This window comes from Neopelma chrysocephalum, unplaced genomic scaffold, assembly GCF_003984885.1.
Source record: "Neopelma chrysocephalum unplaced genomic scaffold, ASM398488v2 Primary Assembly neopelma1_63, whole genome shotgun sequence".
NCBI lineage: Eukaryota > Metazoa > Chordata > Aves > Passeriformes > Pipridae > Neopelma > Neopelma chrysocephalum.
In genome coordinates, this window is record NW_020897720.1 from 3,738,253 (window position 1) to 3,753,907 (window position 15,655).

The 15,655-nt window shown below is 40.4% G+C and overlaps 1 protein-coding gene across 2 annotated transcripts; it reads right to left on the reverse strand.

Annotated features, from left to right (window-relative positions):
• Positions 1 to 1,419: 1,419 nt before the first annotated feature.
• Positions 1,420 to 15,554, reverse strand: MAT2B (methionine adenosyltransferase 2B). 2 transcript variants are annotated; one of them, XM_027682474.1, is made up of 7 exons: positions 13,350 to 13,456; positions 9,882 to 10,076; positions 8,966 to 9,080; positions 8,511 to 8,663; positions 5,671 to 5,864; positions 4,598 to 4,711; positions 1,420 to 3,578 (listed from the first exon to the last, which is right to left on the reverse strand). In XM_027682474.1, the coding sequence occupies exons 1-7, from the start codon at positions 13,410 to 13,412 to the stop codon at positions 3,408 to 3,410; spliced, it is 1,005 nt and encodes a 334-aa protein (XP_027538275.1). In that variant the 5' UTR covers positions 13,413 to 13,456; the 3' UTR covers positions 1,420 to 3,407. The 2 variants fall into 2 exon arrangements, with proteins under 2 accessions (XP_027538275.1, XP_027538276.1); XM_027682475.1 differs by lacking the exon at positions 13,350 to 13,456 and adding an exon at positions 15,432 to 15,554 and having other exon boundaries at positions 3,005 to 3,578.
• Between the last annotated feature and the right edge of the window lie 101 nt (positions 15,555 to 15,655).

Below are 15,655 nucleotides of genomic sequence, written 5' to 3' on the forward strand. Positions count from 1 at the left end.
CTAGATGTACAAGCAGCTTCATATGTGAGTGACTGGCTGTAAACACATCAAGCCAATCAGGGAAATAAAGATGTGCCCCTTAAAAAGAGCATCCAGATTTGATTTAATTACAGAGCATGTGGGAACAAAATGGTTAAAAACTTGGGTAATTGATGTCATTAGTGAGTTAGTGTAAAACAGCCTCATGTAACTTAGGGCAGAAATCACCGATATAATTTGAAACCAAGTTACCTGCTCTGCCAGGTGACACATAGGCACAGGTCACCTGGGAGCTCCTGCAGGTACCTCCTGAAGGTGCCTTGGAGTGCTCTGGAGCAGGAGCTGGTTCATCTGCTGCCAACACACTCTCCACAGTCAGGGCATTTCCTGAGCCTCCTGCACAGCTGTGCAGTCCCTCTGAACACACACTGCACAGGCAGGGAGGAGGAGTCCTGAGCAGACTTATTTCTCTTTATATTAATCACTGAAAAATTGGTTTCAGCCAACTGTCCTAATTCAGACACCCATATTCACCTCTGCAGCAGAACAGGCTCGGATGCAATGAGTGGAGATAAATGTGTTGTTACAGGGGGGTGATGTCAGGCAAAGCTGAGTGAATTATTTCAGCTCTTTCTCTGCTGAGTGCCTTGAGACTGCAGCCTCCAAGGGGGATGCTGAGGACACAGATTCCCCCTGACAAGCTATAGCTGGACAGGGGGCTTTTTTCCACAGAACTGACAGTCAACCAATTTCTCATTTCCCATTGTAACTCTTGAAATAATGATTCCTTATTCGTTACTTGGTACAAAAAAAGATTAAAAGGAACTGTTGTTTCCATATTTTGGTTTAAGTATTTACATCTATGATGATACTGTTACTGATTTTGTAACTTGCTATGATTTTCACCTTTTAAGCATTAAGAATATTTTTCTTGGCAGGAAAACTATGTAGCAAACAGACATGACCATTAGGAAAATACTTGCCCTTAACCTTTGTATTGTCACAGCCTTCAGCTTGTGGTTGTAAAAGAAAGAAGTGATATCCAAATGGAATTTGGTATTTATTTTATGTAGTACACATATGGAGCAAAATGGAAAATACATTAAGAAATAAATATAGATTGCTAAATTTTATCACTAGCATACTGAAAATAAGTGTCTATTTATCTGAACAGAATCCACGCATTTATATAAAGGGATTGGATATCCCAGCTTGTGACTTCCCACATAATTAATTATGACAGCTTGAAGTTCATCACTGCTTTTGTCAGAATTTAGGCAGAATTACTCCAAAATGCCTGGTAAAAGGATTAACATATGAACATTCAACCTAGGTTATACTTCTGAGCCATACTACAAAAATTAAAGAATGAAAGGAGCTACCCATTTAATCCAGTTATAGTCAGTGTGACTTACTCCAAACCCCTTTAGGTTGTTTTTCCTTGCACTTCAAAATAAACTTTGAATTGTCAAAACTGTGCACTGTCACAGTTCAGTGTTTACAGCACTAGGACTGGGACTGACTCACTTGCTCAGTGTGGAAAATAAAATTCAAAAATTGCAATTCCCTCCTGCCAGTAAAATGCCCAACTCATCCCAATCAGGTGCTTTATGTTTGGGAAAGAAATCATCTTTCTTCCTTCCTGGGCAAACTGTTCCCTGCGAGGGGAGGAGGTGTACTCAGAATCTTCCTGATCCAGCACTGAGGCCCAGGATGTTTCAGGCTCATATTTTCAAAACCTTCTGTACCTTTTGTGTGTACATTTATCACATCCCCAAGGCAGTGACACATTGTCAGAGAAACTGATCTCACCTAATCTGACTCTGGAAATAGTTACTGAAATAAAGAGAGGAAAAAAACCAACACTGAAACGGCACAGAGATTTCAAGAAGAACTGCAAATATTTATGATCCAGATAAACAAATCCTAATGGTAAAGAAAGAATCAACTACTGTTTCTCATGCTGGCAATATATATTTATTGTCATTTTGGAGATAAATTACCATGTGTATAACAGGACTTCAGACTAAAAACAAATTGGGATTATGAATGCTTAGCATATGCCAGTTGAAATTAAATGACTGAACATAAAGCTCACCTTTACAAGACCTTCAGTTGGTCTATTTTTGTGTGTCTCCCCTCAACCCCCTTCTTTTTTTTTCAAATTAAATCTGAACATCTTTCCCTCCTCCTTTATTTAAGCCTCAGAAAAATAAATGATCATTCAACTGCACCTTTTATTGGCTTTCCTAATAACCTCCTGCCAATAGAAGAACATTTATATTGTTAATTCTACAACTTCAGAAGAAAGCAAACCTTTACAAACGTGTTCTTCCTCCACTTTACCTGGCTATTGAGTCCAGCTTTAAAGATAAGACTTAAGCAGACTAAAGACTTATATTAGACTATTGTGGTTACATTATTATGCTGCAAACCTTCAACACAAGCACTTTGCTGTTCCAGAACAAGCTGCATCAGTGCAAGGTCTGACAGTCTGTGCAAAAGAAGCCGCAGTGCTACAAATTCTTAAACACCTTTCCTCTCCATCTCACTGTATCAACTAACAAACAAATTCTTCCCATCAGCTTAACCAATCCCAAATACTGCCCCCCAAAAAGAGAAAGATGAAGATATTTTATGCTTTTGTAAGAAAAACAACCACCCACCCAGTCAAAAAAAAAAAAAAAAAAAAAGGAATCCTCCAACTCCAGTCCCCCACCCAAAAAAAACCCCAGGTCAAAACTATTCCCCACCCTCCCCACCCCCTTCTAGCTTTTACAAGTCACCGTTTAAACAAATGCATACAACTTACTGTACAAATACAAAGCTGCAGGCATTCGAGTTACAGAACATTCTGAAAATATTTCAAGCATAAAAAGTACACTTGATAATTGCAAAAATAAGGTTTCACTTTTTTAAAAAACATTTTGATCAGAGCTCAAGCAAAACAAGTATTTAACTATTCCTACTTCAGCTTAACTCCCTAAGAACACCACCTGCAGAAGTTAAAAACAAAAAACTCGAATTTTTGATAATAAAGTAACCGACCATGTCTTTTAATGAGGAGAAATGGTATATACAACAATGACACAGATCTTAAGCATCAACAACATAGTTCAGCCAAAAGTAAGTCAGCAAGTGAAGTGATTCTTAGCATCACATGGCACTGATTACTAAGAACCTCAATCTGCCTGGAACAGATATTAAGTTAGACTGGTACAAATGGAAGGAGAGATGCATGACATCAAATAGGCTCAGTTCTTGTCACTGAACTTTTTTTAGGCTAACAGTTTCACTAGTGCAAGACCATTTGTTTACCCGATTAAATGAAAGCTCATAAATGTCACAATTTAAGAACACTCATACAAAACTATTTTTTTCTTTTAAAAAAGTGCCACATAGCATACTTTTACTAAAAAAGTTACAAACTAATGGAAGACTGTCTGCCTCCATCTCTTGTCAATAAGGAAAGGCCAAAGTGACTCTTTGATCCCAGCTCGAAATGGTGTTCTCTGGCCTATCCCCAGCATCTCCAGCTTGGAGCAGTCCAGCTGAGCATTCCTGGGGCGAAGAGCACCCACAACTGGACTGTCAGTAATCTAAAACAGAAACAGGAGATAAAAAAACAACACGTCAACAAGTAATCAGAAGTAACAGAAAAATACTCACATACATACATTAAAATTTTCCTTCATAGCTTTCTATGTAGGTATGTTCCCCTCCTCCCCTCTAACTATTTTCTGTGGGTGTTTTTGTTTGGGATTTTTTGTTTGTTTGCTTGTTTTCTGGTTAACTTCATTTCAACAGATGTCAGGCAGGGCGGTATGAAGTTAAATTTTTCTCACTCAGTTACTGCTGCTATTTGTGCTTTTCTACCTTTTATTCCTATTTTCACTCTATGATTATAATCACAAGGTAAGAAATGCTCCAGAATGTTCACAGAACCATGTTTTGATCAATATACTTGAAGAGTAGATTTGGGCAGAAAAAATTCAGACTCAGTGTTCTCCACTGTTTTTCTTGCCATCTTCCAAGCCACATTTCAGTTCCAGTGTTACCAATTCCACATGCTTGGAATTTATTTTGGATATAAATAAAGTCTTGCTTAAATGTTATATTCTCACCACATTATCATTATGTCTTTAGTCTCACTTTCAAGTGTCAATAAAACTGCAGGACAGGCATTTTAAGCAAAGTAAAAATCCTTTGAAGTTCTTAAGTGCATGTATTCAGAAATAAATCTGGGCATTGCAGAGTTTTTACAGATTCCTACCTGCAAGTTAATGTTCTGTCAATCTGTGAGCTTTTTTTAAGGTCAAAGACACAACAAAGATATGGATTTACTCGTGACTCAGGGGAACTGTTCTGCAGAAACACCATTACATTGCAGATTGTGAAACTGGTGCCTGACTGGGTAATTTTCCTAATTCAGCAGGTCAAAGCAGCTGTTGTTTTCCTGAGCTGGATCCCAGACAGCCCCCTCAGCAATACAGCTGCTGTGCCAGACAGGCACAACCCTCCTGAAGAGGAAGCTCACTGGCACAGCCAGTGTGAGACCAACTCCTTGGAATGACCAAGCACATCCACCTTTCTACAGGTCGAACAACACATCACTTACTGGTCTCAAGTGGCTGCTGGGGAGGTTGAAAGCATCTGCAATTGCACAGGCCATCTCGTACTTAGTCATCTGCTCATTGCCAGACCAGTGAAATGTTCCTTTTACTGATGGGTCCTAGAGAAAGAACAGGAAGCACAGATGAAAAGCAGCAGCCAGCTGGCCCTCAGACTAATCCCTGGGCAAGAGCTGTGCAGAATAATCACCCAGCAAGACCCTATCCTGAAAGGCACCTCACTGGTGTTCTGGAAACTCGGTACCTTTCCAGAGAACACCCATCTGGGGATTGAGACTGGAAACTGGTGTTACATGGATCTGACCTGACTGTTCACAAACAGCCTGTGTTCTGGAGAATGAACAGGAGGGAAAGGAGCAGCCCAGCTCCACCCTCCAACCAAGGTCAAAGAGCTGGGGAGGAGCAACTGAGCTGTTCTGTGCCATTTGCTTACTTGAAAACAAAGGCAAAAGGCACCACACACATTCTGAATGTCAAACTGCAAATCCTGCAGGAGTCCAATCAAACTGCATCTTATCCACCTTATGTGCATGGTCCATGTTTTCCTTGTTACATGTATGAAAAAATAAAGGTGGTTGATTATTGTTTTGTTCTGTTACCTTGCAAACATGGTAATCTGAAGGTGCTGAGGTGAACAAACACAATAAAGTATTTCCATTCAGTGGCTTTCTTTTGCCACTTTAGTGTTCTTAACACAATAATCAAGGGCATCTTTGAGAATTACATTCAGCCACCATGGGGTTTTTTTAGTCCAAAATACCAATTTTTAAGAGGCACTTCAGAATAAGTTAGGCATTTCCATTTCTCTCCTCTATACTAGAAGACACAGGACAACTTTCAGGTTTTGTCCCATCACTTCATTCACTTTTGTTTTAAAGACCACAATTCCCCCACATCACGTAAAGGTAGTGTAGTATTATAGCCAGTTCTTGCCTCCCTCCCAGCATTCCAGAAATGCAAAGAATAATTTAGGTTATGTGCAATTCTCAGTTGTTCAGAAACAAAGCTGAGAACTCAAACTGTTTTCGCCTTGCAAAGACTCATTTCTTGACACTCTTACCATCATTCTCTTCTCTGCCAGTTGTCTGCAAACAGCTGCTACATCCTTGACATTGGTAGGAAATCTCTGCTGCCAGTGGTCCATGTTGGCAGATTTATTACTGAACTGTACTTTATCAAACATAACAGTCACAGCACTTTCCTCCAGTCTTTCTACCTCTCCATACAAGACAGGAATCCTAAGTACTGCAGCTCCTAAAAGAAAGAATATTTTAAAAGCATTACCATTGGTATAGAGAGGTACAAATGCTGCAGCATAACCTGAGAAGTAGTTTGGAAGTGTTAAAAATAAGTTGATGATATTAAGCATCTACAAATCACAAATAAAAGGCAACTAGTTAATATGTTTGCTCTCAGAGAATAATTTTAATTTATATCAAAGCAGTTAATAAACACTAAGATGTATAAATTTACTTTCATTTATGCCATTGATTTCCAGAAAGTTAACAAGCTTTCATTAACAGCACAAAAGGGCCTGTTTGGGTTAGAACAAAAATTTAAAAATTAAAAAACCTGACTGTACTATGGAATTACTCCAGCACTCCCCATCCTCCCTGGATAAGAGCATGTAGAAAAATTCCTTCCAATCACAAGTCACCATATTCAGGCATCAATTACAAAGATTTTTCATCCAGCATGCAGCCACCTCCTGCATCAAGGAGGATACCATTTACCAGAAAAAAGACATGAACTTTGGAATGAATAAAAAGCTTGACAAATAAGGAACAGGTTCACAGAACACAGCAGATTTCAAGACAGTGATTTGAGAATTTAAATTAACAGTAAACAAGTGCAAAGTGAAGGATATTTCATGATGGAATATATCATACTAGTCTATCTCAGTCATGAAGACTCAAAAAGGCTCTCAGGGGAATTCCAAGATGGCTATGACAAATTCACTAAAAGTAACAGCTTTGCTGAAAGAGAAAAAAAAATATCAGTCCTGAAATTTGAAGCTGAAGTCACCAAACCATTGCAATTCTTAAAAGATTTGGAGGAAAATGCTATGGCTATTAGAGAGACAAACAGAAAAAGCTAATACGGAAGTTACTCTCACAGAAAAGTAAACCAGAATAAGTACTTAGACAAGAAAAACAAATAGAAAACCCAAATGACACTGATTTCCTGCTGCTCTAGAAACAGTTATTTGGTCACTCTGCAAATATGTTCTTCCTCTCTTTAAATATTGGTTGAAACACCTCTTTTTTAATATCTTTAAAGTATTCATTGTTTGAGAAGACAACTGCCTTCCTTTTGTTCTCAGCTATCTGGGACAAGGAGAGCATTAACCTCATGACCAACTGCTCTGAAGACCTACTGAAACTTTGCAGCTTTCTATGCATGAGAACTAAATATAACCTGTATTCCCTCCTAACCAAATGTGAAAGCACCCAAATTATTACTGGAGATTCTTGCATTGTACAACAGAATTTGACAGGGCAGTTCTTCATCCAACCACACGTTTGACAGACTGAATTCAACCTACAAATTAGGGGTTGAAAAACAAATACATGTAAAATATTTATATTTGTATGAAGCAATAGAACTGGTATTTTCAAGGACCTTACTCAGCACCACCTCAAAACTCCTTCTGCACCCCACTGCTGCCTGACACATCCTGCTCAAAAAGGCTACAAAACCAAACTGAATGTTGAGCTGGGGAAGGGTCTAAGCAAGATACCCACACGTACTTGAATTTGGTGAAGTCTTATCTTCATTACCAATCTAGAAGAGGGAGCAAACAGCATCACAGTCAAATTCAGAGATGATATTTAATCAAGAGGTGGAGTGAATAACTTATCATTCAAAATTATTTTTTACTTAAATAGGACTTTTCCTAACCAAGTATTTTTTAGAAAGTCTCTTTCTTACTGGTGATGCCAAATCTATCTTACATAGTTTATATTTACTTACAGAAAGACCATCACACTAATTTATGTATTGCTCAGTGCTCTCCGTTTGGGCAGCACAGAATCACAGTGCAAGTATCATACTGACATATCAGAAGACTTTTCTGCAAGTGTACTGAGATTATTTTCTTCAAATTCTTTGAAAAAATACAAGTGCTTCTTTCCTTATAATCAATGACTGGAAACTGATAGCACACTAACTAGAAACAGCCAAACCTCTCTTTTAAACAAGAAAGAAGTCTTAACTTAAAGGCAATATGTTCAGTCCCAAGCTTTTTTTCCTTATTAAATAGAATTTTTTTAATTATGTGTGCATATTTTGAATGCCAAATTTTCATTAAGAAAATATTAAAACAATAAATTAAAAAATAAAATGAGTTGCTTAAAATCACAAATGTGTTATTAAGCCTTTAGGAAGTGTTACAAGCAGGAATCTGATGTGTGTGGTAAGCTAGGTGGGTAAAAACAAAATGAGTGGCCCGTTGGTTTCTGTAATGAGAGCAAAACCCAAAGAGTAACAAAAGAACATGTTGATTGGATCTGGGTTGCCGTTGAATCACAAGTCTGGTTTTCCCTTTAAGTGAACATCCACTGAGAACACTTGCAGTGCATCCCCCTAAATAACAGCAGCTGTATATCCAGTGAGGTATTTTACCTTTCCTTGGGAACAGCAGATTCACAGGAGAAAAAGGCTCACAAATGTCCATCAGCAGAGACAAGTCACACAAATGATGATGGGAACAGGTAAGAAATAAAGCTTTAGTCAACCTATAGGCAAGACCAACCATTCACAAGCAAGGACTGACTGCTAATCCCATTCTTCTCTGCATCTCATTTCCATGGTTTTCCAACTTCACCACTGACTTAGGAGTCTATAATGCCAATCTACAACTTGGCATAAATAGAAAGCCTCTATTAAAAACATTCTTACCTTCATTGTTTTCCAGGACTGCCTTTTCACCCTCCAGCTTGGTTTTACCATATAAATTCAGGGGATTTGGTACATCAGTCTCTTTATAAGGAGGGCTTGTTCCATCAAACACATAGTCTGTACTAATGTAGATCAGGAACGCTCCAACTCCAGCTAGGAAGAAAATGTTTATATATAGTTTATTTTAATTCATGCCTTTTTTGAAATCCCAACAAACTTCAAAACAAATCTCCCAAGGACCTCATGTTCTCTCCCCATTCATTCCTACTGCTTTGTTGCTGATCCTTCACATATCTGTGCACAACATCCTTACAGAAAATGGATGGATGGCACACTGATGGCAGAAGTGACATTCAGCACTTAGAGTAACTTACTTGTATTGATGTCCCTGTACAAATAAATGCAGTATATTAAAAAAAAAAAAACAAAAACAATCCGTGACATGGTCTCCTTACCTGCCTCTTTTGCCAAGTTTGCTGAAGCAGCCACATTGAGCTGAGAAGCAGCATCTGGTTGACTTTCTACAATATCTGGCCTTCTTTCAGCAGCACAATGCACTATAACATGAGGCTGGAAATTAAAGACTAATTTTAAACAACCAACATGGTCAAGAGATTGCAGTTGCACCCTAACTGTAGTGATGATGCCCTTCAGGCAAAAGTGAAGTAATAAAAGTAGCAGTGTTCCTTTTAATCACGGCATTCTGAGGAGCATGTGTTCCCTAGGGAGTACAATACAACCTTGCTGCCTCAAGATACCAAAAACATTTATCATCACTTTTGCAATTGTGATCTTCAGTAGCTTCAATTTTACAGTGAGATTGAAGTTGTTGATTTTGCCTTTTTAACTCTGTATAATAAAATATATTAATACAAAGATGTATTTCTCACATGCACAAGGGTGCTAAAAATTTTTAGATAAGCCATTTACACACGGCTTATTTAACATATGAAGATTATTAAGGAGATATTAAAAGCCATTTTATAGAACTGTAGGTTTTATATATTCCCTTTTCCAGGTGAACTGAAAAAACAGTGAACTCCTCACTGCACTGCAGGCTACACACAGTTCCTGCTGTTGTGTTCAGGTGTTCTTGCACTGTGTATTGACACATTACCGTGCCAATAACTCACATTTCTCTTGTCCTTTGCTCTGCCATGTACAGCTGTGCCTGCAGCCTGTCGAGGTGAGGACAGCACAGGTCAGAGCTCTGTCCCTACAGAGCAAACCTCCTCTGGGTGGGGCACAACACACATTTGTGAGAGCTCTGCCCAAGCATCAGTCCCACTGAAGTCCCAGAGCTCAGCAGCACCATCCACTGACTACTACACGAAGTACCCCATCCATCCACTTCATACTCCACAAACTTACCTGAAAATCATGGATAATGTCATGAACTGCAATAGAGTCCAGAAGATTAATCTGTTCAAATCTGGGCTGAGCTCTCCTGTATCCACAGCCAACTGCATTCCAGTTATTTTCACGGAATTCTTTAAACACAGCTCTGCCAAGAAGTCCCGTAGCACCAGTGATCAAAACTCGCCTACTGGGAACGTCAACATCTTCCTAGGAAAATGACAACAGGAAAAGTTTTGTTTCTACTGCAATTTTCTACTGTTTTTTCTTTAAAAGTATGTGAGGCCACAGTCAGAGCTACTGTATTAAATAAGCTCTTCCTGAGTCTTTTGGAGTGTCTCACGGAACACAAACATCTGGGAGCACCAATACTGCAGCTAGATTAATATTTAAACATACACTTGAAGATAATGAAAACTAAACTTTAGCAGGAAACTCATTTACTTCTACAACAAACCAAACCACTAGTGAAGACAGAATTTTAAGTTCATTCAAAAGCTGACAGCTTTGTGCAATCTGAAAGGAGGGAAACAAGTTCTTTAGAAAATGGACCCAAAAGATGTAAGATTTAGGGTCCAAATGGTATAAGAAACAATTTTGGATAGATTGTGCCTGTTAGAAGCTGCAGTAATACAACATAAATCACTGTAAGAACTAAAGACTTTAATTTTATTATTAAATAGAACAGCAATTGATTGTTACTCAACAAAATAGTCTAATAAGTAAAACCAACCCACAGATCTCTTGCCAGTTTTACAAAACGCACCTGAAAATGATTTGACAATTTCAACTCTCAGACTAAAGCCGTACTTCAGCTCCCCATTTTGGTACTGGGACAGCTTTGTAAATCAGCACACACAAACTTTATCCACCTCTCACTAGAACATCAAGTTTTAAAGGCAGCAAACACAAGATCCGTGTCTGTCTATACAATCTTTATTTTCCTTTCATGCTTTGCCTCTGCATCTACCATGAACAACAGCAACATGAAAACTAAAACACAACACAAAAATGAAAGCATATGCTTACCATGCCAGTACAGAAAAAAACTTTGGGTGTGCAGAACCCACAAACCTTGGATTTCCTGATTACTTTACACAAAAGGACAATTTGTGATAACTGACTATAATTTTGTACATCACAGAATACTTCTGCTATGCAATCCCAACAGCCCAGGAATTTCTGAGCATTGTACCAGATTGCTACTTTTTGATTGCAGCTCAGGAAACCACAGCAATTGCTTCCAAATTACTGTTTTTCACCCTTGAAATTACAAAGCTTTTGTTCCACAAGGGTATAAGCAGAGCTCTGTGCATGACAGAAAGAGCCTATCCTAAAACAATTGCTTCCAGTTCCCAGTACTGTGCATGCATTTGTCTCATCTCTAAATCTCCAGGTGAAGGATGATTTATTCCCATCAGTACTGGATGAAAATTAATAATTTATATCTGGACAGTTGCCTGAAAATGACAGACTATAGCAACTAATGTTTCAAAAATTTTGTTTGTTGACGTCCTTAAATTTTACCTCAGAACACAAGTTTATTTACAATTTTAAGGCTATCCATGTTTCTCTGAAGAGCATGAGTGAGAATGTGCAACTACTGTTTTCTCCTGTACTTTTTCCCTTTGCAAAATCTGCCCAGAGTGTCACAGGACATTAGACCAGTGTTTCTGCAGCCAGAGCTGCTCTAACAAACATCTAAGACTTGCTACAGAACAGAGTCAAAAGGTTCTCTAAAAATGTCACTGAACATCTTTAATAAGAAGGAAGTGACCAACACAAAACCAAGTGTCATTTGTGAAATCTGACATTTCTAAGCCTCATTCATCTAAGTTTGTTTATTCTGCACAGCATAAAGAGGATGTTACATCAGCAGCACAGCTTGAACTGGACACAAACACAGCTTTCACCAAGCACAGCTTGCATCCTGTTGCTCTTGTCTGCAAGACTGATTGATTTTAGTCACTTGTTTCTGAAAAAGCAAGATAAATGGTAGATGTTTCCCATAAATTCAACACAAACCAACTACCAGTTTGAACCTACTTCACCTTGCCAGAAGTTACACGTTCTGGTGATAACAAAACCTGCACAGATGAACTCTTTCCCTATAAGCTTCTTCACAGAACATCCCCCAGCTGCAGCAGCATTTCTGTCTCAGAACCACAGAACTTCTGAGCCCAAAGGCCCTCTGAAGCTCCATGTTCCCACCACTGCTGTTTGCAGGTGCTCTCACAGATGTGCAGGTGCTGCTGTTGCCCACACACAGGCAAGAGAGCTACAAAGCACACTTTGATTTTGAAGTAATTTTATATACCATTACTGTATAAAGAATAAAAGACATTCTAGAACTCAAATATTATCCCTCTGCCTGCAAGTTTTATAGGTGTAAATGCAGGTCCCTGTTCAGATGAGCTTTGTGCTAACAAATCCTTCACGTGTGTTTCTCAACTAAGCCACAAGCACATTCCAATCATCGAGCACGCAAAAACTTGTCTTCACAAACCACTGATACGAAGAATTTTGAGCTTCATAATGAAGCATCCAATTTAATTCTGTTTTATCTGATGTCCACATTAATTAAGAACTAACACAATAAAAAACGAATTGTGCTTGGCTGTCTCATTCACATCGAAATAAACAAGTGACAACATCGTAAGATTAAAAAATAACACTTATGAGACATCAGATTACTTTGCAGACGCTAACAAAATACAAAACAGGAGTGTAATTTACAAAGAGAGCAAAACGTGATGCGTTTCGAGGTAAAAACAGAAACAAGTACTCTTTAAGTTTCGTATTTTTATTTAGAAAATCACGACGAACTCAAAACACCAACTTTAAGGAAATGCCACTACAAAGCGGAAGCTCCCAGTGTAACACACATTTGCAACATAATACGGTGATACACAAGTCCCTGCAGGGAAGGCACGGGCAGACCGAGCTCGGGCTCAGCTCTGACATCCCCTACAGGGACAGAAAGCAAAAGGCAAACCCTCGGGCTTTGCAAAATTCCGCCTGACAGCCGAACCCTCACCGCGCTCCCAGAGGCTGCTCCGCGTTCCCCTCGCCCATCAAACCCCCATCGCTGCGGCAGCTCACGGACACCTGTGGGGATCATGGGCACCGCCCGGGGCAGCGGGCAGGGCCGAGCCTCCCAAAGGCAACCCGAGTGGAATCCTGTGTGGAATCACTGCACAGGCTCCCCATGGCACAGAGACCCTCCCTGTGCCGTGACACGGCGCCACAACCCCTCAGCGCCGTGTGGCCATTCCGGTCCGACACCGCGAGCAGCCCCCGCGCCGCTCGGCCCCCGGAGCCCCCGGCAGCGCTCCCCGCGCTCCCTCAGGCGCAGCCCCCGCGGCCGCGGCCCCCCCCGGGGCCTCCCTCAGCGCTCGGGGCCTGCCCGCCCGGCCCCGCGCCGCACTCCCGCAGGGACCCGCCCCCCGAGCTCACCTCCAGAGCTCCCCGCAGAGGACTCACCTCGACGAGCTCGCAGCGGCCCGGCGCGAAGCGAATCCGGAGCTCCTTCTCCCGGCCGACCATGGCCGGGCCTGGTGCCGCTCCCGCTCCGCGCCCGGCGCTGCGCGACGGACCGACCGACAGGGGGCGCCCGAGCCCGGCCGCGCCGCGCGCGACGCACGCGCCCCCCGCCGCCGCGCGCTCATTGGCTGAGGGGGCGGGGCCGACGCGGAGGGGGCGGGGCTTTGTAGTCCCGGAGAGACAACCCCGATCCCACGTGGAGCGGCGGGGAAGCGACTGTTCCCAACACTGAGAAAAAGCGCTTTTTTTATTAATTTAAAATACGCGGTCCACGGCACGCGCTTTAGCAGGGACACAGCGGCAATCCCGTCCCCTCTCCACAAAACCTAAAAGCATACTGGGTTTTAGGAAAGCAGCCCCCATGCCCATTACTGGTGTTGATTTTCTCGGGGTGGAGAAGGAAGCGGGAGGGAGCCGGAGTGCTCAGCCGCAGGCTGGCTCCTGTTTGCACCGTGTTTATGGTGCTTCGAACAGTAATTAAAGTTACTGCAGTAATCACCTGTCTGACCTTTAGCATTACCAAGTTCACCTATTGAAACCGTGATCTTTCCATTGTGAGGAACTTTATAATTGGACCGAAATATCATATTTGGCTGCTAGAACATTCCTCTTAATATGGCTCAGTCACAATTACTAGAAGTTACTTCATTTCTCCTTTTAGAAGGGTGGAAAATAATAAGCATTTTCAATTTGCCTTTATCCAGAGTTTGATCTAAAGCCAACTGGTAAAATCCCACAGAGAAAGGGAAGCTGCCTTTGAGAAAGCAATCACTGCTTCTGGTACACATCCTATATATATAATTTTATGCTTACAACATGACAGATTTGGTTTTCTCTGATGCAAGTTTTGCAAAGTAACAGGAACTTGTATACAAAGTGTTGCTGTGCCATTTCTGACCCACAAAGGCAGAGACCACGCCTGGCATTTTTTTAAAAAACAGGACTAAAGTTAAGTAGATGTGTAAGAATTAGTGGCCAAGACTCACTTTAGCTACGTTCACACTTATATCTGCCACTGATGAATTTATTTCAACTTGACTTGATTAGAACAGTATTTAATTGGTAGTAGTCAAGGAGGGAAACCAGCTGATACTGTAGGAACTAACACACAGTTGAAGAGAAATCAGAAAAATCTATCAGAATTTAATAGAATCATGCTAAAATTTAATAGAATTATATTATAAATGGCCTTTACTTATGACAAACAACTAATATTCACAGGACAAAAAAGTGATAGAGATATATATAAACTACTTTAGGCAGTTTCTGCCTTCTTATAATGCAGGTGCCCTTTTTTCCTTGTAACAAGCTACTGACATTTATTTCTCTTTCATTAAACTTAGAATTCTGTTTTAAAACAACACTAATTCATAACTTCAAATCCAGAAGGGAAAATCTACAAAGAAATACCAAACTGTTCAGCAGCTCTGAGGTAACAACTCCCAGCACATCTAATGCCACACCACTTCCTCCCAACACAGACTGGAAGAGCCTCCTGTGCATCTTAACATAAACCGTGACACAGAAATGAAAATTTTGCCTTCCAGGCTTCGAGCAAAAGAAAAATAGACAAAGCATGACCACGGAAGCTTCAAGCTAGAACCAAAAATCAACCTGTAAAATATCTTCACTTTTTTGTAGCCAGTATAAATTACAAAAACTATGTATAATTTGTTATCTTCATTACATAATATAATCTATTTTTTCCTCAAATATTTACCTGGATTCAGTAGCGTTCTACCTATACTTCCAATTTATTTACTGTCATTACATTCACTTTGTGAAACACTAGTTTCATGGAACAGTTAAACAAAAATGATATTGTCATCTGTATCAGAGTCATTCAAGCACAATGCATCCCTGGGTGACTCAATGGACCATTCATTAAATTAACATTTCAGACTGTAATTCACAGAGACTGAACAATAATTAAGTCTCTCTCTCCCCTCCTGTTTCTGTTTCCTTAGATTCTGTAATCAAAGTGTGGCAGCATCATATTAATGCAAATATCCAGAGTCTTACCTGCTCCATTCCCACCAGCATTTCAGGCATTGCCTCAAATTCCAGAGGGAAATCACCAGCCTAGGAAATTATTGCAGTTCACCTGTGCTCTTGCCCTTTTGTGTGCTGTGCCTGCACAGAGCACATGCACTGGAAGCAGCAATGGCTCTGCTGACCTTTGAAACCCAAACACTAATCCAAGCCCTACATCACGTGTGGCTCAGAATCCTGTTAAGCTTTTGGTC